The sequence below is a fragment of the Caretta caretta genome, chromosome 2, assembly GCF_965140235.1.
Source record: "Caretta caretta isolate rCarCar2 chromosome 2, rCarCar1.hap1, whole genome shotgun sequence".
In the NCBI taxonomy this organism is placed as follows: Eukaryota; Metazoa; Chordata; order Testudines; family Cheloniidae; genus Caretta; species Caretta caretta.
The window spans coordinates 206,953,562-206,980,447 of record NC_134207.1 but is presented as its reverse complement, the minus strand read 5'-3'; the positions used below and the strand labels follow the sequence as shown (position 1 = coordinate 206,980,447).

At 40.9% G+C, this 26,886-nt stretch overlaps 1 protein-coding gene across 4 annotated transcripts in view; it reads left to right on the top strand.

Annotated features, from left to right (window-relative positions):
- TAX1BP1 (Tax1 binding protein 1) overlaps window positions 1–26,886 on the top strand; it is a 95,002-nt gene that overhangs the window by 33,262 nt on the left and 34,854 nt on the right. For 2 of the 4 annotated variants that reach the window (XM_048838460.2, XM_048838457.2), the window contains exons 4-8: window positions 1,651–1,838; window positions 3,406–3,564; window positions 21,670–21,818; window positions 21,944–22,034; window positions 23,769–23,954. In XM_048838460.2, the coding sequence (XP_048694417.1) occupies window positions 1,651–1,838; window positions 3,406–3,564; window positions 21,670–21,818; window positions 21,944–22,034; window positions 23,769–23,954 (773 nt within the window). The remainder of the gene's footprint in view (window positions 1–1,650; window positions 1,839–3,405; window positions 3,565–21,669; window positions 21,819–21,943; window positions 22,035–23,768; window positions 23,955–26,886) is intronic. The other 2 variants (XM_048838459.2, XM_048838461.2) reach the window with 2 other exon arrangements.

The window sequence follows — 26,886 nt, the reverse complement described above, 5'->3', positions numbered from 1 at the left end:
TTTGCAGTTCTGTGGTAAAGTATAAACATCACATTATACGGTTTCATTCTGTCTTGACAGTCTTCAGTGTTGCATGTATTGATCACATGTGGCTGTCAAAAATTGAGACTTTACAGAAAACTTGGATCTAAATTTCTAGTCTCCTTTCTTTGGTTACCTTTGCAGTTTAGGAAGGAAGTGTTAGTTGTGATATCCCTCCTTGATGGAATTTTGTTTAAGCCAGCTCTCAATCAGCAGTATTTCTCATCTCTGTAAAAATAATATTTTTTATAATAAGGTATTTTCCTTATGTTGCCTTTACTTGCTTCGCATTGGGAAAGGTCTATATATAATGGGCATATATGGAATGTGTGTCATCAAATTTAAAATTCAGTAATATAAAAGGACAATTTAGTAATGCATTACAAGATGTAAATTACTCTGCCACAGATGCTGAAATGTATAAGATCATCACCTCCTTTTATGACCCATTCGCTCTCACCCACAGGATTCCATGTAACACTATTAAATAATTGGAAGGAGAAGGTTGCCCACATCCCTTCACGCTCTTCAAGCAATCCCTCAATGCAGCATATAGCAGCACATAGCAGCACAAAGTCACACTTGCCCTTGGCACACTACAATTTGGGAGGTTCCAGATCCTGGTTTATACTTGCACACTTAGCTAACTCCTCAGAATCAATACCTCATGTGTACAATTTAAGAACCTCTTCACTGCCTTTTACAGTTCCCTTACATTTACTCACAGGACACCATCTCAACCTACATGTTCACTTAACCATCATTAAACCATTAGAATTCTCTCATATTCCACTTCATTTTTTGACAATATTCTTTGTAATAAAAACCCTATGACCTGCTACAACCTACACAATTCTGCATTACAGTGTTGCCTACTGGATCCTGAAGATACACATGCAGCTTTTCTCTTTGCTCACACAGATGAGGGTGCAAAACATAAATTTTCTCATATTCTAGTCATAACTCAGTCAAACACTTCAAAATACCTCGCACATAACCTCACATCACAAACACACATTTACCAAACAGGCCCAACTACTGCCGCCACCATTTTGTGTAGGTACACCTAACACACTGACTGCACCTGGAATATATGCAGATAATTCCCACTTGCTACTGCCAGTTCCAGGGGACCAGAAGGGAAGGTGGCACGGGCAACCTTTTCCCCTTCTCTTCCCCCCAACCCCATTTTGTCCTGTAATAGTGTTAGATGGAATTCTGTGGGTGAGAGTGAATGAGCTGTAAAAGAAGGTGAAGAGATTATACATTTCAGCAATTGTGGAATTGGCAGCTTAAAGATACATGCGTTAATGGGGTATATTGCTGAAAGAGGCCGAGATAAGGTTGCATGGGCAATCTTAACTGTGCGTTTCCTAGTTTTCAGATGTTTGTTTTGCCCAATTCAGTGGTCTTCAGGAGGATGACATACGACCAAGAAAACTTAACTCTCTGCATTGATGTAGTTTTTAGACATTGAATTATACCATAATTCACACTTAGTTTTGCTTTATTGCTTAAGTTAAACCAACATATAGGAATCATAATTGTGTACTGTGTGCAGCAGTTCTTATGATCAGTTTGTTGCCATGTAAAATGTTCTGTTTTAAATGTTAATTTTTCTTTCTTTAGGATACTATCTACCAAATGATGATGGAGAATTTTACCAGTTCTGTTATGTAACCCATAAGGGTGAGATCCGTGGAGCAAGTACCCCTTTTCAGTTTCGAACCTCTTCTCCTGTTGAGGAATTGCTGACAATGGAGGATGAAGGAAATTCTGATATGTTGGTGGTGACCACAAAAGCTGGACTTCTTGAGGTTTGATTCAACAAACTCAGAAATGTTATCCATATTCTTATTTATATATATTTATTTCTGGTTTTATCTGTAGGACTTGGTGAATTAACTTTATATAAAAATATAAAGCTAAGCAGATTCCAAAGGTTTTTGATGCCTAAAACTTGAATGCGGATCTTGTTGCAGAAGATACTTGTAAAATACATGAATTCAAGTTTAAACTTAAGTGCTCAGCATGGCAGTGAGCATAGCATAAGAAGTTAAGTAGCTATATTTATAGGTGTCATTTTGTGCTTCACTTCCTTGTCTTTCAACTGCATAAATAATCCAAGGCATTCCTGTGGGGTTTTTTGTTTGTTTGTTTGTTTGTTTTTAATTTGTGTTCCCTCTGAAAGAGCCCTAAAGCAAAAAAAGAAAAATTTGCGCAGAGCCCTGAAAATCAAGCTGCATAGTACCCAGATGCCTAGCAAGTCAAAAATCTTTTATTTTCTCCAAGCAATGATCTGTTATCTTCTGCCTCCCACAATTGCATCCATTTAGTGATGGTATCACAAATGCCTACAAAGATGCGCCCAGTGACAATCCCACATTTTATTTGTGGTCACTACTTCATAACAGAAAAAGGCAATTTCTTTGTTGAAATTGTTTGAACTAATTGGCAAAATCACTCTACATCTTCTTCCCATGCTTCAGATTTGATTGATGTTTCTAACTTACCTTCAGATGTTGTGTTTGTGCCACTATCTAGATTATTGTTAGTCATCTGTGCTAGTTGGTTTGGGGATTTCAAGTCCTGGGGATAAAAGGGACTTTATACAATGCAGGGTATCTAGCTGGGGTAGCTTACCTTCCCTGTCTTTTTTGCTGTCTGGTGAAGAATGGGTATTCAGATCAGTCTGCATTCCATGTCACCAGAATCACAGAAAAAGAAATTCCCACTTGAATTCCTGTCTGTAATTCTGTTATATGCTTCGTTTGTCTTTCCTTCACTTTGGCTATGTCTACATTCAGGATTTTGTGAAGTTCGACCCAGCATTGCTGTACCACATGTAGACAACTTCTCACGGCAGGTTTAGATGGTAGCATGCTAAAAACACTGCTTCTAGGTCTTGCATAGCTCTTACCTCTGTTGCTAGCACTGGTGGAGCAACAATAATACTTCATTGAAGGGTGAGGAAAATTCACAGAAACGTGAGCATAAGTAAAGCCCACAACAAAATTTGGTTGTCTAGTACTAATCAAAGTTTCTGAAATTTCACAAACTAGGGAAGAGAGAGAGCATGTTAAGCTGATGTAGCCAGGGGGTGCATACTTTTTAGCTTCTGCTGGTTGTCATCTAGTCCAGTGCTACTCAAAGTGGTGGTCCACGGACTGGTGCCGGTCCACGAGCCATTGGCTGCCGGTCTGCGCGCACATTTGAAAAAAAAATTGCCGGTCCCCCACATCAGATAGTTTGAGAAGCACTGACTAGTCTAGTGCTTGACTGATGTGATGGAAAGTAACACACATTAGTTTCTAATGGTTTGATGGGAGGGGGAGTCCTGTGGGGGAAAAATCACCTGAAAAGAATATTTATTCTGTTTTCTAGTTTAAAATTGAAAAAACAATGAGAGAAAAAGAGGAGCTGTTAAAGGTAGCTACTGCTCTGGAAAAAGAAACTGTACAACTTAGAGATCAACTTGAAAGACTGGAAGAAGAACTTAACCATGAAAAGCAGAGATGTGATCAACTCCAAACAGAGCAAAAGGTTAGTTATATAACTGATTAAAGCTGACTGCATAACATGTGTAATCCACCTTTTTCAAGAACTAACTAAACTGGATGGAAACCAGCTATCAAAAAACCCTCAGCAATTAGAGGGTTAAACAGTTTACACTAAGTTAGGTCAGTTTCTATTACCCTCTATCACTATTCTTTTTGTGTTGTAAAATGGTTAAAATACTTCAGGATTTTGGTACCAGGCTTAATGAAATAATTGATGACAACTGTTACAAGATGTTTGACATTTAATTGTAGAGTTCATAATGGGAAAAATAGTTGAGGTAGTTCAGTTTGCTTGTGTTACTTTAAAATAGAGGAAGCGTTTCCAAATTCATTCCAATCAATGGGCTCATAGAACACAGCATTAAAAGCATTTCAAAATTTCAAATTCTAAATTTCAAAAAAGCAAATTCTAGGGAATTAAGGAACTTAAGTTTTAGCTAGCAGTTCCACTGACAACGCGTACTTATGGGGAATGAAAACTATTTGGGTTCGCTTCTCTGAAGGATGTTTCAAAGATCTGAGGGTAAAAGAAGTCCTGGCATTAGAAATGGCAAAAGCTGAGAAATCTAAAAATGAATTTACAGTGTCAGGTAAGGTTTGCAGGGGAAATAAGAGTAGCAAAAACCAGAAAGAACTAATGGTTGTAATTAGGAATAAGAATCACTTCTCAATGTATACCAGGGAGGAAACAAATTACTCTAGGCAGAGTATTTATAGATTCCTAATAAATTATTAAAATATAATGCTTTTTTAAAAAAAAACTATTTTTAAGAAGGAAATAAAGTTGGGGGACAGACATGAGGTGATGGCATGGACAACTTTGAAGTAATGAAGCCTGTATAATATAGCTGTGGATAAAAAGGAGTTAATAGAATACTTGTAAAATGTCTGTATGTACAGATCAACAGTTCTGAACGATATAGCCAGGGATCTGAAGAGATTCTGCTGAATACCTTAACGAAACTTTTGTAATTTACTTTTGAAGAGTCATGGTGAAATGGACAGGTGCTAGTATTGCAGGATGAAGAAGTTCTAGTATCAATTTTAAATCATGGAAGAAGCAGCAATCTGGCTATTACTGGCCAGTAAATCTTACTTCAGTCTTTAATAAAAGAATGTAATAAATATTAAGAGAAAAATGTGTAGGTGCCTAGAAGGTAACTTTTTGGGAAATGGATGAGGACAAGGGAAAGGGTAATTACAAAATAAAGCCCCATGGTCCAACCACTTACAGATGTAAGCAGTGGGACTAATTATAAGGATCAGGCCTTAGTGGATGAGACCACATGTGTAATAGATATCTATCTATGACGGGGCGGCCAAACTTACTGACCCTCCGAGCCACATACGCTAATTTTCAGAAGTTTGAGAGCTGGGGCACACCTGAATTATCATGTATGTTTGGGCACTATAGATGATAGACGCTATAAATATGTGCGTGAAGTAAGTCTGCAGTTGGACTAGTATTGTAAAGTCCCACCTACAGTAGCCTAACAACAAAGTTTAAAAGCCACTTGTCTAATGGGGCTCTAGAATGCTTTAGCTGGCCAGAGTGGATAGGTTAAACAGTATAGAAGTGTGTACAGACCAGTGCTCGAGATTAGGGTGAGACTGCTCTAACATTTTGTTCCATTGTGCTTGCCTGGCAGTGTGAGAGCAGAAAATTTCTTATTTGTGTGACACTATGGATGAAATCTTGACCCTATTGAAGTAAATGGCAAAATTTCCTATGGGAATTCTCCTGACTTTCCCAACAGTTCCCCAATTTGTGTGTGTGTGTATTTTTGGATGGAGATTCAATTTAGAGAGGTTTTTTCCCCAACTAGAGAGAAGCCTATGCTAAGTATTAGAGAAAGAGATTAAACTCCCTTTTCCCAAAGTGAAGCTGACACAGTTAAGTGTCAAAAAGCAGTACTATAGAAGCTTTCTTCTGAGTTTTGTTCCTACTTCTATTCTCTCCACCACTCCAATCTTGTTTCCCTTCTGTTAGTACTCTTTTGTTCCATTCTCCATATTTCACCCCATTACTTCCTCAGTCTACTTTACAATCTTATCTAAGCAGAATAGAAACCCAATATCATTAGAGTTCAAATCACATTTCTGAACCCAGGATGTTAACTCAGGTTTGAAGTTAGGCAAAATGAATTAATTGTTTCTTGTAAGAGAGCTTAACGCCTTGCATGCTGCCTTTCACCCAGCATTTTCAAATCCAAAGGTGCTTTGTTTTCTAAACATAATCTACTCAACTCTAAAATTCAGTGACTTACAAGTGGAATATATGATTTACCTTTTAATAGAAACGCTACATAACTTAAAGAATTGGTTTAAAGATTCCTCGGAAACAATTGTACAGCATTCAGTTAAATTGCAGTAACTGGCTTTTATTTTCTCTGTGATTTACAATTAGATCAGTTTAAACTAGCAGTTTTGCATGATACGATAATTTTTGAGTAAGGCAAGAACCTAAGCAATCCAGTAACTGGGCTTTTATAAAACCAAATAGGACAATTTTGACATCTTAAATGCTGAATAATATAACAATATTACAACTGTATAATACATGATGCTGTTCATCTGCACATTGTATTCATTATTATTTTACCCTTAAGTAGAAAGGCTAAAGAAATAATTTACAGGTGAATGTTTTCAGAGATCACTTGTCACATACAGAAAGGCTTTAGTTGAGATAGTGATTTAAAGGGGTTCTTATTTCTTTAATTTTTTCCATAATACTTTGTATTTTGAAATTCTGTTCAGATACAGAAGAAAAAATATTTAAAAGCTAAAAGTGAAGCTGTGCTTTTAAAAAATTATACCTCCAGATATACCTTTAAGACCTATTTTATTAAGTAAAATATCAAAAATTAGAACAAATACAGCCCATGTAATGATGATGGTTGTAATCTCTGTGGGGTAACCAACACTTAATGGAGGGAGGATGGGATGTGAGTTTCTGTTATAAATATTGTTCAGCAGAGGCTTATAATTTTATAGTTTAAACTTAATTCAAGTTGAAACTTGGCACACACATTCTCTGATGGGGTTAATTTTTTTTTTTTAATTCCATTCAGCTACTTTTAGCTAGAAGGACACAAATAGTATTTTGACTCATTTCAGATGCTCTTTTGCACTTGAGTCTATATATCGTGTTTTGAAAAACGGGTATTCCATACATCCAAGAATAGATATTTTTGTATGTGTGAGACATGCCTTAGGGTACAGTCTGGACTGTTGAACAGCTGTGTCCTCTGAATTCTCCAGCCTTGGGAGCCTCTTATACTTTTCACAGTCAGAACATCCACTCCTGGCCTGCTCTCACACAGCCTCTAACATGTAAAATCACTCCCAGTTGCACAATATTGACTGCTATTAGCTAGTCACTCATGCATTAAACAGCAGAGCAACACCAGCAAGCTCTCCAGTCCCAGACTTTCCCCATGAAGTTTGCGTCTTTTACTGCCCAGCACACTACTGAATAATGCAAGCTCACAGGAAGTCCATCATTTCATCAAAGGAAAATGATCTGCACCAACCTTGTTATCCCAAATGGAGTTTCCCACATACTTTAATCCAAACACACTGGTTAATATAAAACAATAAGATAAGTGCATTAACTACAGAAAGATAGATAGATTTTAAGTGATTACAAGTAATGGTGCATAAAAGTCAGGATTGGTTATAAAAGATAAAATGCAAGCTAATGGCTACCTTAACAAACTAACAGAATTCAAAGCAAAGGTTTTCCTCACCATACGCTGCAGTAAATTTCACAGGCTGAGTCTCCTTTCAGACTGGCACCTCTCCCCCTTAGTTCTGTGTCCTTCAGGTATTCATTGATGTCATGAGGAGGAATGAAGTCAAGTGTTTTCTTCCCTCTTGATAATTCAGTTTTTAGTGCTGGAAACATCCTTGGTGACCCACAGTTTGTTGTGGACATGAAGTTTGAACCTTCCATGTGATGAAATGTAAATGTTTTGTTTACACCCTCCCGTTGCTGGAGAATGGTGGCTTAAGCAGGTGATAGCTCTTTAACACCTGGCTGAGATGCACGTGTGTCTTTGAAGAACTGCTTTGGACCTGCTGTTCTTAAACTAGTAGCATTTTTACAGCAAAGATTCCTAGTACAATTAGGACGGTCTATTAATCGCATTTAATGCAAGCAATTAACTCAAAACTAACTCAATTAAAAATTAATTGCTATTAATCGCAGTTTTAATCACACTGTTAAACAATAATAGAATACCAATTTAAAATTCTTATAAATATTTTTGGATATTTTTCTACATTTTCAAATATGTCCTCTGGAATGGTGGTCAAAGCATGAAGGGGCATACAAATGTGTAGCCTGTCTGGCATGTAAATACTTTGTAACGCCAGCTAAAACGGTGCCATGCAAATGCCTGTTCTCACTTTCAGGTGACATTGTAAATAAGAAGTGGGCAGAAGTAGGACTGAGTGGAATTGTAGGCTCTAAAGTTTTACATTGTTTGTTTTATTTTTGAGTACAGCTAAGTTTAAAAAAAAAAATTCTACATTCGTAAGTTTCTCTTTCACGGTAAAGAGATTGCACTACAGTACTTGTATGAGATAAATTGAAAAATACTATTTCTTTTTATTACAAATATTTGCACTGTAAAAAAGATAATCAAAAATAATATAAAGTGAGCACTGTCCACTTTGTGTTGCAACTGAAAGCAATATATTTGAAAATGTAGAAAAACGTCAAAAATATTTAAATAAATGGTATTCTATTATTAACAGCGCAATTAAAACTACGATGAATTGCAATAATTTTGTTTACTTTCATGATTAATTGTGATTTTTTTAATCATTTGACAGCCTTGAGTAGAATCCTATAATTTCACATACAGTCTTGATGCACGCATTGTACTAGGACACTAATGTTCAGCAGATCATGTTTCAAATGATACCTCACAAGGCATACGTTGTACAAAATTTATCATAGTCTTGTAAAAGTGGTGAACATAATAGTATAGACTGTCAGTGTGCATATGTGTTTTTGTTTTTATATACTTCTGTTAATGTGTGCTAGAAACTATCATTTGATTTATTATTATTTGTACTGCAGTAGTGCTTAGGACCCCCCAATCATGGACCAGTATCTCATTGTGCTAAGTGTTGTACAAATACAGAACAAAAAGATGGCCCCTTCCTGCACCTAAGAGCTTAGTCTATTTATTTTGTCATTTCTATAGCACATTTAACAGTAATACCTGAACACCTATCTGAACTACAGTTGCTTGCATAACTGGAGAATATACCCAGATGAATAAGAATTTTATTGATTTATTAGTATTTTAACTTTGAAAATTGAATTGAGTGATCATTGATATTTCTTCTTTGAGTGCTGGTCCCTATGATGTGGTATGCATGTGCTCCATGCACCTGAGACTGGAGAATTCTTGCAAGCGGTGTCTGTTGATCAGAGTCTGTGAGCCTTGTGTTCCTCCCCAACAGTATAAGGGGCGGTGTGGACCAACCACTTTTCCAGTTTCTTCTTAATGCTGTATGGCCTGAGTTGAAATCCTCCAGTGTCGAGAGCTTATCCTTTCTCTTCTTCCTGTAAATATTCAAAGTTATATAGTCTTCTTAGTTTTTGTTTTGTTAGTTCCCCAATTAGTTCGAGACTCCCCACCCGGGGGAACTCTCCTGGGCTCAGGACTTAGATTATGCCGAAGATACGGGATTCAGAAACTGCGTCTCCTGTCACTGCTCCTTTGTGGTCAGTGACAACCACCAGTGCTGCCTCTACTGCCTCGGAAAAGCTCATAACTCCAATAAGTGAAGTGTCTACTCCTCTTTTCTCAGCCAAATGCAGCAGGCTCATGAACTTCAGCTTCAAAAGCACCTTATGGAGTGCACAATGAGGCCTCAGGGAGACCCTCTGTACATCAGCCACAGTTATCAGGGAGCACGCCTCTTTCAACTACTGTGTCTGACTCCAGAGTGGAAGGGAACAGAGGGAAAGATCCTTTATCTGGGCACCCTCAGGAGAGTGAAGGGCACTCTCACAAACATAAAAGCACATCTCTTCCTAGATCTTCGAAGAGGAGAGATCCTTCCTGGTGAGCCTTCAGAACCTTCCTCCAAGTGAGCCTTCAGACCCAAACCACAAAGATTTAAGCACCCCTACGAATCATGGGCATGATCAGAATCTGCATGGGGCAAGGCTTATTCACTACCAGCCTCAGCATAAACTTCAGCACTGACTATACTACCAACTAAATTGAAACACTGGGACCTGAAGGATCAGGAACTGCCATTACCATCTGGTTAGAGACTCCTTCATCAATGGTACTGTCGTGGCCCTGTAAGTAACTGTGTCTACTTCTGCTCTGACAGTACGAAGTGACATAATACAACCTCTCAAAGGGCTGGTAACTTGTATCACTCTGGAGGAGATCTTCATTCTCCTGGACTCACAATCTCCCTTGTTGTCGGGACCGATCCTCACCGAGGAAATACAAGGTCTGTCTCCTGTTCCATCCACTAGCTATGGTTTCCCTTCAGTGGGACAGAAGGCACCACCAGTGGAGCTGGTTCCAACCTTTTCATTGTCTGGAGAGTCAGATGTACTGGTGGAACCAGCTTTGCCACCACCTAGAGAGATCAACCAAGATGGGTTTGAGAGTCTCTTGGAACCAGTCTGAGCCAGGCAAATAGGAACCTCCTTCTCAGGACCAGTTTTACCTAGTATCTTGGGGACCACCACAGGCTACTTCTGAAGCCTCAGCTTGACCTTGGGGCATGCATGACCCTTACGCATAGAACCTGGAATCTGTGTGATCCAGTAGGGGATCCTCCTCCTCCTCCAGTGGAGGACCACCCCCTGAGCCCATGGAGGAGGAGGAGGACAAGCAGGATCTGCCAGTACCAAGGGGGTGGGGGGTGTTGTCTACATCAGCTGTTGTGGCACTTGATCCAGCCTCACCATCTCCCCCAGATAATCCATAGACAATTTCAAGAGCTGTTATGGAGAGTGATGGAATAGCTTCAGATTTCCTTAGAGGAGGTCCAGGTCTCAACATAAGCTCCTGGCTGTCCCACAGCCTACAGGATAGTTGGGTTTCACTCCTGGTAAATGGTGCCATACTGTAACTGGAAAGGGCTGTATGGCACACACCACTTACCTGTGCCCCTACCCTGAAGAGGGTGGCAAAGCAGTACTTTGTCCTGGCTAAGGGAGCGAAGTGTTTGTTCACCCTACCTGTCCCGAACTCCTTGGTGGTCCAGATGGCTATGAAAAGATCCAGGCGACATTATCCAAAGAATACCCTGCAGGTACGGAGGCTAGGCATTTAGACTTCATGAGGAAAAAGGTGTTTACATCTACTGCCCTTCAATTTAGAATCTCCAGCTGTCAGGCCCTTCTCACCAAATATAATTTCCTGAATTAATCTAAGTTCTTGGACGTTGTTTCCTTAGGAGGACAGGGCTCAATTTCAAGCCCTTATTGACAAGTGCAAACTAGTGGCCAGAACCTCATTACAAGGTGCGCGTGATGAGGCCGATACGGCATCAAGATCTGTGATAACTGCCATATTAAAGCAACGGGAATCATGGCTTACTCTTCAGGATTTTCCAGGAATGTCCAAAATACCATTAAGGACTTGTCCTTTAGGCTTATCTTTTCAATGAGAAGACAAACCAGTCTTCACACTTATTGAAAGGGCTTCTAGGTATGTATACGCCAGCCTCAAAGAGAGAATGCTATAAACAGCTCTATAAACCAAAGCCCTTCTATCACCAGTGCTCTTACGAGTCACCTTGCACTTACAGATTCAATATAAGTGCCTTCATTAGTCAGCTTCTGGACTGAAGTCTTAGCTTCTTCCAGTACCTTTTAAACGGATCTCTCTCTCTCTCTCTCTCTCCCTGATTGATCCACATATGGCTTCTGTTACTGGACAAAGATCTGCTACTGTTGTAGCAAATGCCTGGATGGCATTGTTTAATGGTCCAAGTGGTTTCAACAGTAGATTTACAAGAGAGAGAATGGTGATTGTTGTCTTTGAATGTAGTAGCAAAAGTAGTCCACCAGCCTCACTACAAGAAGGGATGGATCTTTTCCAAAGCCAGTAATGACGGTTGTAGTAATTTTAAGACAATAGCCAAGGATCGCTCATGAGAAAGCCAGCGGGTTTTTCCCAGGATGGACTAATTTGAATTCAGCTCCAGAGCATCTTCTGTTTTTTCTAAGACGTTCAGTCTTCTTGGACTGTTGTCTTCATTATACTCCTTTTTTTTTTCAACATTAAAGTTATGGCGTTTAAAATGTTTTTTGAAGATTCTGCAGCTTGTAATAGTAACGGAGCCCCCTGGGTACGCCTACCTGTAGGAGCTGGAAGGGGGACATGCTGCTGCTTCCGGGAGCCACAGCACATGCGGAGAGGGGCAAGCCCCGGACCCCACTCCCTGGCGGGAGCTCAAGGGCCAGATTAAAATGTCTGAAGGGCCGGATGTGGCCCCTGGGCCGTAGTTTGCCCACCCCAATCTAAACTATCCTTGAGAGGTGGTTGTCTAACCTGCTCTTAAAAATCTCCAATGACGGAGATTCCACAACCTCTTTAGGCAATTTATTCCAGTGCTTAACTATCCTGATAATTAGGACATTTTTCCTAATGTCCATCCTAAATCTCCCTTGCTGCAATTTAAGCCCGTTGCTTCTTGTCTTATCGTCAGAGGTTAATGAGAACAGCTTTTCTCCTTCCTCCTCGTAACAGCCTTTTATGTACTTGAAAACTGTTATCTGGTCCTCTCTCAGTCTTCTCCGGACTAAACAAACCCAATTCTTTCAATCTTTCCTCATAGGTCAAGTTTTCTATACTTTTAATAATTGTTGTTGCTCTCCTCTGGACTTTCTCCAATTTGTTCACATCTTTCCTGAAATGTGGAGCTCAGAACTGGACACAGTACTCCAGTTGAGGCCATATCAGCCCAAAGTAGAGAAGAAGAATTACTTCTCATGTCTTGCTTACAACACTCCTGCTAATACATCCCAGAATATTCCCCCCCCCTTTTTTTTTGCGAGTGTTACACTGTTGACTCATATTTAGCTTGTGCTCCCCTATTGCCCCCAGAGCCCTTTCTGCAGTACTCTTTTCTAGGCAGTCATTTCCCATTTTGTATGTGTGCAACTGACTGTTCCTTCCTACATGGAGTACTTTGCATTTGTGCTTATTGAATTTTATCCTATTTACTTCAGACTGTTTTTCCAGTTTGTCCAGATCATTTTGAATTTTAATTCTATCCTCCAAAGTACTTGTAACCCCTCCCAGCTTGGTATCATCTGCAAACTTTATAAGTGTACTCTGTGCCATTATCTAAATCACTGGTGAAGATATTGAACTGAACTGGACCCAGGACCAATCCTTTCGAGACCCCACTTGATACGCCCTTACAGCTTGACTGTGAACCACGGATAACTAACCTCTGGGAATGGTCTCCTAAGCAGGTATGCACCCACCATATAGTAGTTCCATCTAGGTTATATATCTCTGGTTTGTTTATGAGAAGCTCATGTGAGACAGTATCAAAAGCCTTACTAAAGTCAAGATATACCACATCCACTGCTTCCCCCCATCCATGAGGCTCAATACCCTGTCAAAGAATTCCATTAGATTGTTTTGACACGCTATGTTCTTGACAAATCCATCCTGACTGTTACTTATCACCTTATCATCTTTTAGTTGTTTGCAAATTGATTCCTTAATTATTTGCTCCATTATCTTTTTGGGCACTGAAGTTAAGATGGCCTCTGCAGTGTGTATAGAAAAGGTTAGGGTTACACTTTTCTCAGAACAAAGCTTGTATGCCACCATGTCTTCCAGAGAAGTTTGCAACTCCATCAAATGCACAAGCAGCCATCTGTTCGGTGTCCAATTTACAAGCATTTAACTCTTCTAAGATATGGATTGTCACAGATGCAGCAGATGTGCCTTTTATAACCTGAACATATAGAAATGCATTACTGGCCTACCACTGACATCAAGATAATGTATGCAATGACTTAATGCTTGTTGCCCGTTTGCATGGGTGCATTCATCAGCCGTGTATACAAATTTTTTAAGGTGATGAGAGAGTTCTTCAATTTTTCAACTGCTGAGTCTTTCACTGTTGCACCGCTTGATTCTAACCAGTGAATTGAGTTTCTTGCAGAAATATAGTGAGCATTTGCCGGTCTTGTTCGGAGCCAGTATCCGACTTCAAGTTAACAAATGACAGTGCACTTAACATTGGCCTCCAGCTTGTAGTGTGTGGTATCTCTTGCTTAAATAAACTGTGTTGAGTCTTCAGCATTCTTAAAGCCTCATTAAGTACTTCTAAAACTGGCTTTGACAGTGCCTGGTTTATAAGGCTTTCTGAATGTTGATGCAGTCCAGAGACTTGGTGTTTTGTAGCCTTTTCATAGAGTTTGTCAGCATTGGTGTTGCTGATTGGTCTGGCAAATCAAGCTCCTCCAGGTTTACCAATTATAGCAGTACGAAGCTTTCCTCTTTTGTAAGGTTATTTGCAAGAGTACACCAGTAGTCTTCTTTTGTAATTTCAATAAATGGGAAAAGTTTAGCCGACAAACATCTGGAACTGAATTTAGGTTTTGGAGACACTGTTTCTTCAGTAGGTAGCTGTATTTGTGCGTTGGGCTGTTCGGATGTTGATACACCACTTGAATCTTCAGATGACATGTTGATATACTCTTGGCTCTTGGTATGTTCTTCATCTTGTTTGATTTGACCCTGGAGTGGTGAGGGGTGGTGGTGACTGGAGAGTTCAGCAGGGTGTAGGGAAATCCCTGCCTGATGCGGACCGTAAAATTTTTGGCATGACCTTGGATTCGATCAGGGCAAAGACCACCTCCCATCCCCAGGAAAGATCTTTGCACCATGGGTGCTCTGATAGACCTAGTTACACAGATCCCTAGAACATCAGTTCAGATGTGCCTCACTCTCTTGGGGCATATGGTGTCATGTTCTTATGTGATGCCTTTCACCAGACCCCGCCTCCGTTGTCTAGAAGCATGCCAGCAAACGGTATATGCACTGAGCAAGTGCAGCATGAACACCATGAGGTGACATGGTAGATGGTTGAGGTTACAGGGACAAACCATCCCGATGTGTCGAAAGAATAGTAAATATGGCAGGCGACCAGCTTGGCTTAACGGTGAAATCCTAGCGGATCTTAAGCATAAAAAAGAAGCTTACAAGAAGTGGAAGGTTGGACATATGACCAGGGAAGAGTATAAAAATATTGCTCGGGCATGTAGGAATGAAATTAGGAGGGCCAAATCGCACCTGGAGCTGCAGCTAGCGAGAGATGTTAAGAGTAACAAGAAGGGTTTCCTCAGATATGTTGGCAACAAGAAGAAAGCCAAGGAAAGTGTGGGCCCCTTAATGAATGAGGGAGGCAACCTAGTGACGGAGGATGTGGAAAAAGCTAATGTACTCAATGATTTTTTTGCCTCTGTCTTCACGAACAAGGTCAGCTCCCAGACTGATGTGCTGGGCATCACAACATGGGGAATAGATGGCCAGCCCTCTGTGGAGAAAGAGGTGGTTAGGGACTATTTAGAAAAACTGGACGTGCACAAGTCCATGGGGCCAGATGAGTTGCATCCGAGAGTGCTAAAGGAACTGGCGGCTGTGATTGCAGAGCCATTGGCCATTATCTTTGAAAACTCGTGGCGAACGGGGGAAGTCCCGGATGACTGGAAAAAGGCTAATGTAGTGCCAATCTTTAAAAAAGGGAAGAAGGAGGATCCTGGGAACTACAGGCCAGTCAGCCTCACTTCAGTCCCTGGGAAAATCATGGAGCAGGTCCTCAAAGAATCAATCCTGAAGCACTTACATGAGAGGAAAGTGATCAGGAACAGTCAGCATGGATTCACCAAGGGAAGGTCATGCCTGACTAATCTAATCGCCTTCTATGATGAGATTACTGGTTCTGTGGATGAAGGGAAAGCAGTGGATGTATTGTATCTTGATTTTAGCAAAGCTTTTGACACGGTCTCCCACAGTATTCTTGTCAGCAAGTTAAGGAAGTATGGGCTGGATGAATGCACCATAAGGTGGGTAGAAAGTTGGCTAGATTGTCGGGCTCAACGGCTAGTGATCAATGGCTCCATGTCTAGTTGGCAGCCGGTGTCAAGTGGAGTGCCCCAGGGGTCGGTCCTGGGGCCGGTTTTGTTCAATATCTTCATAAATGATCTTGAGGATGGTGTGGATTGCACTCTCAGCAAATTTGCGGATGATACTAAACTGGGAGGGAGTGGTAGATACACTGGAGGGTAGGGATAGGATACAGAGGGACCTAGACAAATTGGAGGATTGGGCCAAAAGAAATCTGATGAAGTTCAATAAGGATAAGTGCAGGGTCCTACACTTAGGACGGAAGAACCCAATGCACAGCTACAGAGTAGGGACCGAATGGCTAGGCAGCAGTTCTGCGGAAAAGGACCTAGGGGTGACAGTGGACGAGAAGCTGGATATGAGCCAGCAGTGTGCCCTTGTTGCCAAGAAGGCCAATGGCATTTTGGAATGTATAAGTAGGGGCATAGCGAGCAGATCAAGGGAAGTGATCGTCCCCCTCTATTCGACATTGGTGAGGCCTCATCTGGAGTACTGTGTCCAGTTTTGGGCCCCACACTACAAGAAGGATGTGGATAAATTGGAAAGAGTCCAGCGAAGGGCAACAAAAATGATTAGGGGTCTGGAACACATGAGGTATGAGGAGATGCTGAGGGAACTGGGATTGTTTAGTCTGCAGAAAAGAAGAATGAGGGGGGATTTGATAGCTGCTTTCAACTACCTGAGAGGTGGTTCCAGAGAGGATGGTTCTAGACTATTCTCAGTGGTGGAAGAGGACAGGACAAGGAGTAATGGTCTCAAGTTGCAGTGGGGGAGGTTCAGGTTGGATATTAGGAAAAACTTTTTCACTAGGAGGGTGGTGAAACACTGGAATGCGTTGCCTAGGGAGGTGGTGGAATCTCCTTCCTTAGACGTTTTTAAGGTCAGGCTTGACAAAGCCCTGGCTGGGATGATTTAATTGGGTATGGGTCCTGCTTTTGAGCAGGGGGTTGGACTAGATGACCTCCTGAGGTCCCTTCCAACCCTGATATTCTATGATTCTATGGACCCTGGACGTGAGTTTTTGCCTTTCTATCCCCTACACACAACAAGTTGGTGTTACAGTTGCCTTATGCTTCAGAAAACCAGAATGCACCTAAATCTGGACCTGAGAGCAGTAGAGATCCTTGCAAAGCATTCCTACCACTCATACAATCTCCACAAGTTCTGATACTGTCGGATAGCATAACAGTATTCTGTATAAATAAGCAGGGATGGGTGAGATCCATCCTCCCTGTGTATAGAGGCAGTCAACTTATGGAAATGGTGTATCCGGAATTACATCATCCTATCAGCAGTGTCTCTCCTGGGCGTCCAGAATTCAATGCTGGACAGTCTCAGCAGGCATTTCACCACCAATCTGATCGGGAGTTTCATGATTCAATTGTAAACAGCATCTTCACTTCATGGAGGACCTACATTGCAGCCAGTTTGCCTCCCAGGCAAACAGGAAGTGCAATATGCACTGGTCCAGGAGAGCTCAAGGACTGATGCTCTGCTATTGTACTGCTCTGGGGAGCTTAATGATCTAGGTGACACACTGCTAGTGCAGTGGATAGATCACTTGAGCTATGCCTTCCTTCCCATTCCGCTGCTGTCTTGGTTTCTGAGGAAGATTTTACTAGCTAGGGCACAGGTCATCCTCATCTTCCCCAAATGGCCCAGATATTTCTGGTTTCCAAGTCTACTACACAGGTCATTCTGTTCACCTATCAGCATTCAGACCCTCTGGGTCTCTTGACCCAAGAGAATGGCAGGGTCAGGCATCCCACCCTGGATGCTCTTCATCTCACAGCTTGGTATTTGGATGGGCATAAATCCTAGAATGTTCCTGTTCCAAAGCTGTGCAAACCATTCTTAATCATACCAGAAAGAAACTGGTAGAAAAGCCTCAGTGCTCTGAAGAACCCTGATAGTCCTTCTGGTAACCATGCATGAGATCTTCAGTTCCTTCAATAAAATCATGTGTCATTTTGGCCTGGGGTATTTATTGGTATATTATATCTGCCTTTCTGTTATTAACTTTCGTCATTTAACTTTCCATTTTGTTGTGCTCTATCCCATTACATCTGGTTGCATGATATTCTTAGACATAATATTGCCCTGCCTGGGCACAAGGAGCATGTTGTAGTTAGTGTCAGCCTTAATTTGAATTCCCCTTTTGACAGTTTGTGCCACCACTAAAAGTTTCATAAACAGAGATTTTGTAATTTTGGGTTGACTGTACACAGCAAAGGTACTGCAGTTCTGAATCTTAAGCAGTTAGTTGTCTCCCTCTGGTGGCCAGATAGGACTAGTGAACAATGTTCTAACGTTGCAGTGGTGACAACTCGTACAGTAGCTTTCTAAATGTATAACTTTGTACAGTAAATCTGTTCTTTTAACCTGCTTTTTCTTTGATCCTGTAAACTTTTGGAAAACATTTCAGTATATATAACACTGATATAAACTGGAACACGGGCAGATTTATTGATTTAATAAATTTGTTCTTTCAGCAGGTCTTAAATTTATTTTGCTGTTTGAAAACATTTTTATATTAATCTGATTTATTCCTCTAACGTGTTTCAGCATAAATCCAGGTTCTACAGCAATTATCTGCATAATAATGTTGTTCATTTAAAAGTCGTATTCAAATATCAAATATTCATTTGAGTTGGCTTCCCTACCTGGTTTACTAGAAGTGCTCCTATGGTTAGAAAATGACAGGGAGCACCTTGTTACTAATGTAGTGTGTTCAGTCTGCATTGCAAGTGCCCAGATTAGATCCCACAAGTAAAGTGGGATCTGTGTAAAGTACAAAAACTGAGCATTTTTAAAATATTTTCTGTGCCATTTTTTACCCAAACTATATGATTTTTGATAACATGCACATTTTTAAAATTTGAACCTTTTGTGGGTTCTTGTTTTGTGGGAAATCTTGTTTATTTAAAATAAATTAAAAAAAAAAAAGGTTTTAAAAATTAAACAACCCCCAGAGTTACTTGTTTTGGCACCAGGAATTTCTCCCTTAGGTGCTGTCACTGTTCTTATGAGGAGAAAACTGTTTGACTACCTGTAAATGTTTTAATTGATCTTGCTTTACTTATTTTTTAAGCTGATTAATTTAGACAAATTGTCCATCTAATTTGGTGGAAGGACTAATTTGCAGATATTCTTAAGTCGTACAGATAAATGAAGTTCTTGCATTTTATTTAAAATTATGTATTTATGAGAATAGCCATGAGCAAATGGCAGTTTTCTGTGAAATGACAGAACTCATGTGTCCTAAAGTAAACTATAATATGTGCTACAAAATCAATATGGGGCTTTTTTGTTTGTACATTTTTGTAGTGTCCATAGAGTCCTTCCTGCAAACATTACACATTTGAGTAATCCCATTGAAGCTAGTGGAGCTAATTATGTGAACAGTGTTACTTCACATGAGTGTTTGCAGGATTAAGCCTTAAATTTGTTTTTTAAGTATCTGAGATTTATGCATAATATAAGCGTTTTAAGGTTTTGTTGAAAGCAAATGTACATTGCCTTCATAGTTAATTTAGATGTATTCACTTGTTTCTTACTTCTGTATTTTCTTAGAAATTGAAATAATAATTGTAGTGGCTGATACAAGTGAGGTTATGTTTTAGTTTTTATGATAAACCCTGGGTTTTTTTGGATTTGCAGGTACAAATGTATTTTTAAAGTATGTTTTAAGTATGATAAGGAATTATTTTAGATGTTTTCCAAAGTTGTATCTGCTTGCTTGACTGACAAAAACATAGTTTTACTACTGATAACATTTTAGAACTGATAGTTATGGGAGAATGAGCTGGATTCTCTTTAGCCATAGGCATCATAAACAGCATTGGCAGCTAGAATCTACCTCTTTACAGTCATTACCAGTAATAAAGAACACAGTGGTCAGGCTGTGGCTCCGAGCCCCTCCGCCGGAGCTGGGTCAGGAAGAGCCATGCTGGCAGCTGTGGGGAGCCTGGGTTCCTCTACCCACCCTGGGCGGGGGAGTGGGGACAAGCAGCCCCTGGCCTGTGTTCCTGCCCCCCAGGTCCTGCCCAAGGCAGGTGGAGGGACCCAGGCTTCCCATAACTGCCAGCGTGGCTCTCCCCAACCTGGCTCCTGCTGGGATGGGTGGCAGTGGGGCTTGGAGTCACAGCCCAGCGACGGTAAGAGCTGTGCAGGCCGCTGTGGGGAGCCACGGCGGACCCTCCACCTACCCTGGGCCGGGGGCCAAGGCAGCTCCACAGGTCACCCTCCATGCCGCTGTGGCTCTGCCCGCAGTGTGTGTGTGTGGGGGGTGGGCTGAGAGCGGTCTCCTGCTGTGTCCCTGCCTGGCTGAGGACGGCGGAGGGTCTGCAACTCTGCGTGGGCTCCCCACAGCTGCCAGCAGGGCTCTCCGCAACCGGGCTCTGTTGCGGGGCGGGGCTCGGAGCCTCAGCCCGGCCATGGTGAGTACAGCCCCGCAAATCTGCGGATATCCACAGACAATTTTTGCGGATTGGATGTGGATACACATTTTTGTATCTGTGCAGGGCTTTAGTTATTTGTGTTTTTTTTTTTTTTCCCTTTTCGATCTCTGCTTAATCCTTAATCCCTTGTGTGGATTTATATATAGGTGTTAAGTAAATACACCTATTTTCTGTATGTAGTTGGCAACATGCTTATAAATATATATGGTTATATGAAAAGATACAAATTAGAGACCTAAGAAATTAGAACTGGAAAAGACCTTTTGGGGCCATGCAGCCCATCTCTGTGTTAGTACAGTTTCTTCTACAGTGTGATATTAAGTCTTTAAGTCCCTTCTGTTTCATCTTGTTAAAAGTTGTAGTTAAAAGTATATTCAGTTAGAGCACCTGATACAATTTCTCTCCCTTCTGGTGAGTTGATTAGTCACACTTATATGATGACCTGTATTATCCTCAAGACCCCAATTTGCATTAAATCTTTAAAACTGAATTTTCTTTTTGCAAGTTTGTTCCCATTTTAGAGTCATAAGTATTGATTTTTTAAAAATACCAAGAGCTGGAAAGATGTAAGATGACCAAAAACAATTGATTTACATCCCACATTTCCTTAGTTGAACAAGTGTGCTACAGTATGAAAATAGGTTGTATGTATGCACAATTGAGTTAGTTCAGAATTTATAATAAATACAGTGTGTTTTGTTTTAAAGTGGAAGATGTTTAGAGCAGAGCCAACTTTTAAAGTATAGAAATTGGCCCTCTAAACCAGGGGTGGGCAAACTTTTTGGGTTTTCGAAATTATATGGAGGGCCAGTTAGGGGAGGCTGTGCCTCCCCAAAGAGCCAGGTGTGGCCCACCCCTTCTCCCTGACCACCCCCGGAACCTCCACCCCTGACTGCCCCCGCTGCCCCATCCAACCCCTCCTCTCATTCCTGACTGCCTGCCCCTCCACCCCTTCCCCAGACCACTGCCCCCATTCAACCCCCCATTCCCTGCCCTCTGACCACCCTGACTCCTATCCACACCCCACCCCCTGACCACCACCCCGAACTCCCCTGCCCTCTATCCAACCCCCTTGCTCCCTGCCCCCTTATCGTGCTGCCTGGAGCACTGGTGGCTGGCGGCGCTACAGCCCTGCCACCCAGAGCACCAGACAGCACGGCTCACTGTCCTGCCCGGCTGGAGCCAGCCATGCCACCGTGCAGCACAGAGCACCGGGTCAGGCTGCAGCTCTGCAGCTGCACTGCCCTGCAAGAACTCGCAGCCCTGCCGCCCAGAGCATTGCACCGGCAGCGCAGTGAGCTGAGGCTGCGAGGGAGGGGGAATAGCAGGGGCTCGCCTCCAGGGCCAAGAGCTCAGGGGCTGGGCAGGAGGGCCCGGCCCGCGGGCCATAGTTTGCCCACCTCTGCTCTAAACTATTTGAAAATGAGTTTCTAAATGTATTCCTTATAAATTATATCTATCTATGTATATATATTTTAAAAGGATAATCTTCAAGCATCAGAAGCTCTTAAAATTGAAAATGAAGAACTAAAGAAAAAGTACGATGAAACTACTTCGAAAGTTCTCCAACTTGAAGAAGATATCATGACTGTTACTCAGAAAGCTATTGCAAAAGAAACTGAGTTAGACAGGTATTTGGCCATCTTCTTGCCAGATTTGTTTTATTTTAGTGTTTGTTTATGCACTCATATAAATTGAGAAGAAACATAATATTTGAATGAATTACTACATTAATATCAATCAATCCATTCCCTAGTCTGAAAGACAAATTGAAGAAAGTCGTCTTTGAGAAAGAACAACTTGAATGTCAGTTAAAGACTGAAAAGGATGAGAAGGAACTTTACAAGGTAACTATTCTTTCTAGCTGCACGTCCTTAAGCTAGATGACTTAGAATAAGACTAATGTCATTTTAGAGAGAGATGTGATAAACTGAATACTCTTAGATAAAAATGGATGGGAAAAACATCAGAATTTGGCACAAGATGTGGAAGGGTCTCTAGAGGCATACTGTATCAATGGAGACCCAATGATTGAACTCTTTTTTGCTAGTACAAACTGCATCTCCACTAGGTGGTTTAGCCAGTGTAGCTATACTTGTAAACCCTTTCTGTTGTAGACAAGACTTCAATGGTAAAATTCCAAACCCTTCTAATGAGTCAAAGTGAGCTGCTGGAGCCATCCTGGTTATAATGAATGTGTATTTCTTTTTATATCAATCTATTGTACTACCTCAGACAAATGGATTTGAGAAGGTAGATACAGGAATTAGTGGTACTTCAGAAATGTCTCTACTAGCTTGTACTAGGGCTTACTTAAGGCTATCGTTCTTTGTCTTCTCTTAGAAGCAGTTGTCTGGATGAGATGTTAGAACGTTAACATCTTTAGGTTGTCTAGATAGCTTTTAAAACAAAAAAATCAGGGTGTGCCTGAAAGCATGTCTGCATACAAGGAGCAGCTCTTTGTATTAGAGACAATACTGGAAAAGCCTAGTCCCTAACTCTCCTGTAAACATCAAGGCACATTCCATAACCACAATGTTCTCCTTGTGAGTGGACAGAGCAAATGGGAGACTTCTAGACCTGCATTGGGCACATGCTTGGGATTTGTAACACTTATTAACTAGACATTACATATTAGTATGGTGGCATCTTCAAATATTACTTGGTTTTAACTGACTGCTCTTTCCAGATAGTCCCACTCATTGTCTCTGGTACTGGGCACTGTTGTTGCCGTCCCATTTGTCTAGACTGGTATAAGAGGATGTTGTTAGAAGAGTGACGCCTCTCTGTAATTTCCCCCAAATCATTTTATACCTGTCTAGACATCCCATCCTGGTGAGGAAAGTGTTAGTCCAGTGGTTCTCAACCAGGGGTATATGTACCCCTGGGGGTACGCAGAGGTCTTCCAGGGGATACATCAACTCATTTAGATATTTGCCTAGTTTGCTAGTGCTTTTTATGTAGCCTACTGCAAAAGTCAGTACAAACTAACATTTCATACAGACAATGACTTGTTTATATGGCTTTATATATTATACACTGAAAAGTAAGTACAATATTTGTATTCCAGTTGATTTATTTTATAATTATATGGTAGAAATGAGAAAGTAAGCAATTTTTCAGTCATAGTATGCTGTGACACTTGTGTATTCCTAAGTCTGATTTTGTGAGCAAGTAGTTTTTAAGTGAGGTGAAAGGGGTACAGGTTCCTGAGAGGGATACAGTAGTCTGGAAAGGTTGAGAGCTACTGTGTTAGAGTTTTCAGAATTGTTATGCTTGCTCTATTCTTAGAACAAGGCTGTGTTTTCTAGTAGTATAATAAAGCTGGTGTTGGATGGTACAGCTGGAAAGTAGCAATCAGAAAGCTTCTAATATAAGGATAGTGACATTATCAAGTGATAAGTATCTGTGTCTGCCGGAAACTGATAGTCAAGCCTGATACAGGAGGACTTAGAAAACATTTAAATGAACAGGTAAGAAGTTATTCTTTGATCTGAGATACACAATAGTCTTTAGAAAGTGACTGATTTCTGTGATTTAATTGGAAAAGATGAGTTTGACACTTTTGAGCATCATTACAGATACACTTGAAGAATACAGAAATAGAAAACACCAAGCTAGTAAAAGAGGTCCATACATTAAAGAATTTGGATGCAAACAAAGAAAATATGATATCCCATTACAAAGAGGAGGTTGGCAAGTTACAGCTATGTATAGCTGAAAAAGAAAACCTGAAGAGAGCTTTCTTGCTTTCCTCCTCAAACAAGGTAAGCGGTACTCATATTACTGGCCCAATTTGAAATACATTTCACAAGCTGAAATCATTTTTAATTTAAAGTTGTGTGTTTTGCAAAGGTGCGGGAGGAGTTGAAGGTCCCCTCCAGGATGTATACCTGAATGTCAGCGAGGATAGTGGAGTTTTCAATAAAGAAAGAGACATGAGAAAGTGGGAGAGGGTTTAGGAACAAAATGAGTTCAGTTTTAGCCATGCTAAGTTTGAGGTGATGGGAAAAATATCTGGGGAGGGAGATATGAGTCAGGCTAAAATGAAGGGAGAGATGGAGGTACCCAGGCATGGAGAGTTAATTTGTTAGTTGTCTGAACAGAGATGGTAGTTGTCATGTCAGTAGATAAAAATACCAGAAGAGAAGGGAGCCAAATGTCATAGCCCTGTTAGGACTTCACTTTATGGAGTTGTGCGGAGGGAGAGGAAGAGGATCCACCAAAGAGATGTTGAAGGAACAATTCATATAATGCACTGACAAGATTTAACAGTAACATGAAAACCAAGGGAGGACAAGATATTAAACAAGAGGACAAGATCAGCAAAAAGCTCAAGGAGAATGAGAGCAGAGAATTGGTTCCAAGATTTTTTCAGGAAGGATTAACCTTGAGAGCAGTGTGGAAAAGTTAGGAACCAAAATAGAGAGGATTTAGGGTGGTGTATGACAAGTAAGTCAAATCAACTGGTGTTGTTAATCTTCTCTTTGAAGGAGTCATCAAGATCAAGAAACTTGCAATCTAGTAACAAGGATTGTGGGGATGGTATTCATTGGAAATGGGAAATGGAAGTGTGAAAGTAGTGCTATTGACAAGGGAAATAGCAAGAGGGGAAAGAGGAGAGCATGTTGTCTGCAGTTTAGATTAGATACGGTATTTCTTATTTCCTTCTTTTGACTGCTTTATGATTTTGCTGCTGAATATATTGATAAAACAACTACTGTGTTTTACCTCAGAAGTGTGTGTTCCAGGAGTGGATAAAACAGTATCTATACTTCATTTGTTAATCTTGCTGAGCACTTACTGCCATTTCTTGAGGAGTCCCTGCCATTTCTTTATTATGCGTAACTAAATCCCACAGATTTGCAGAGTTGTAACTGATTAATATGACCTAGTACCAAAGGGGTAAACAAGCAGTGATTGTGTGGTTCTAGAATATCTAGTACAATGAAGCCCCAATCTTTGTTGTGGCTTTTGGACACTAGTTTATTCTGTAATGCTGGAATTATACCCTGTTTACTAGTATATGAATGAAAAGCACATATTCAAACTAGGTATATTTACATTTACAAAAATGGAATTGTCTTTGTAAGATTCCACTCCTGCTTTTATTTTAAAAAAATCTGGTTTTGGATACTTCAGATGGCCAACATCGTGTAATGGTAGCCATTTTGAAGTGGGCCCAAATTGTCTTCAACAGCTACCTCTTAACATCTTCCCAAGCATCCCTCACTTACTGTTCCCACACCTCAGAGGTCTACTCAGTGATACTCTTTTCAGCAACTAAACATTTACCACTGAAATATTTTTATGTTGGGTGTTTTTTATACATTTTTCCTTGAGTGTATTTAGTATTTAATACTGTGTATTTAGTGTATTTAGTACTCAAACTAATCTGTTACTTTCAATGTCACTTAGTCCTTTTGGGGAAAAAAAATTAACTTGAGAATATTAGGCTACCAACCTTTGGTGAATGGAATTATGGCTAAATTCAAGTATCTGAAATAATGAAACGCATTGGGTGCAGCCCAGAATACAGCCAAAGGGCATGTGCTTGTTTAAATTGCATCAACCTTCTGGAGCTGCCCTGTGATATGCAGTGCTGCCTGGAATCTTTTTCAGTGCTGTGACTCTGTCTCTGTCCTGCTGTAGTCCCTATATATTGTATACAGTTCCTATAGTCCACGCTTCCTATGCCAGACCTTGTGAAGCAGGTCCTTGGAAGATAGCTTTACAGCTTTATCTTTCCCACTGCCTGCACCAAAGGAATCCTCCTTTGGCCAGATATGGGGCTTTTAAGGCACCTCTTCACCACTCCCAGCCTTTTCATGGTGTACAGAGCCTGAGCAAGAGAGAGGATGTCACCCAGTGTTTTTTATGTAAAGTCTCCTCTACCATACAAGTGAATTCTGTTTGTGAAACTGTAGATAGCTGTTTCTGCTTATCAGAACTGTTCTAATGTTAATAGAGTACAAAATACGTTTTTAAAGTTGTGTTAATTGTGTTTAAAATGTAAGCTTGAAATGCAATAAAAACGTAGTGTGCAAAGTAATAAGTAAAAATATTATTTATTGACACTTTTATTTTGAAACAAAGATTGTTCATATATAGTATACTTTTAAACTCATTTTACTGAGAAATGGTTGTACACAATTTTGAGTAAATAAAATAAGGGAAAAAATAGGAGCGTGTACAAGTCAGTTCTTCGAGTGCTTGCTCATGTTGATTCCATATTAGATGTGTGTACTTGCCACATGCAGCGGTGCCGGAAGTTTTTGCCTTAGCAGTAGCCGTAGGGGATTGGCAGTGGTGCCCACATGGCGCGGTATAAGGGGCGCCGCCAGCTCCCCCCACCCTCAGTTCCTCCTTGCTGCCAGTGATGGTGCTGGAACATCTGCTGCTTCGGGTAGCATTGTTTCGTTCTCTGTTCTTGTGAACTTTGAAAACCTGTAATATAGTTGTATATGGTTAGTGCCGGTGCAGAGGATAGAGTTCATTGGAGTGGTCCTCGACTTCACCTGCGCCAGAGTGGTCCTGCTGCTGGAAAGGTTCAACATATTGATGAACCTCATCGTGGAAGTTTCCGCATTCCCTCTGACTACAGCCAGGGTCTGCCTGCTGGGTCACACTGCAGCGTGCACGTACGTTGTCCACTATGCCAGGCTCTGGATGCAGCCCCTGCAACAATGGCTGTTGATG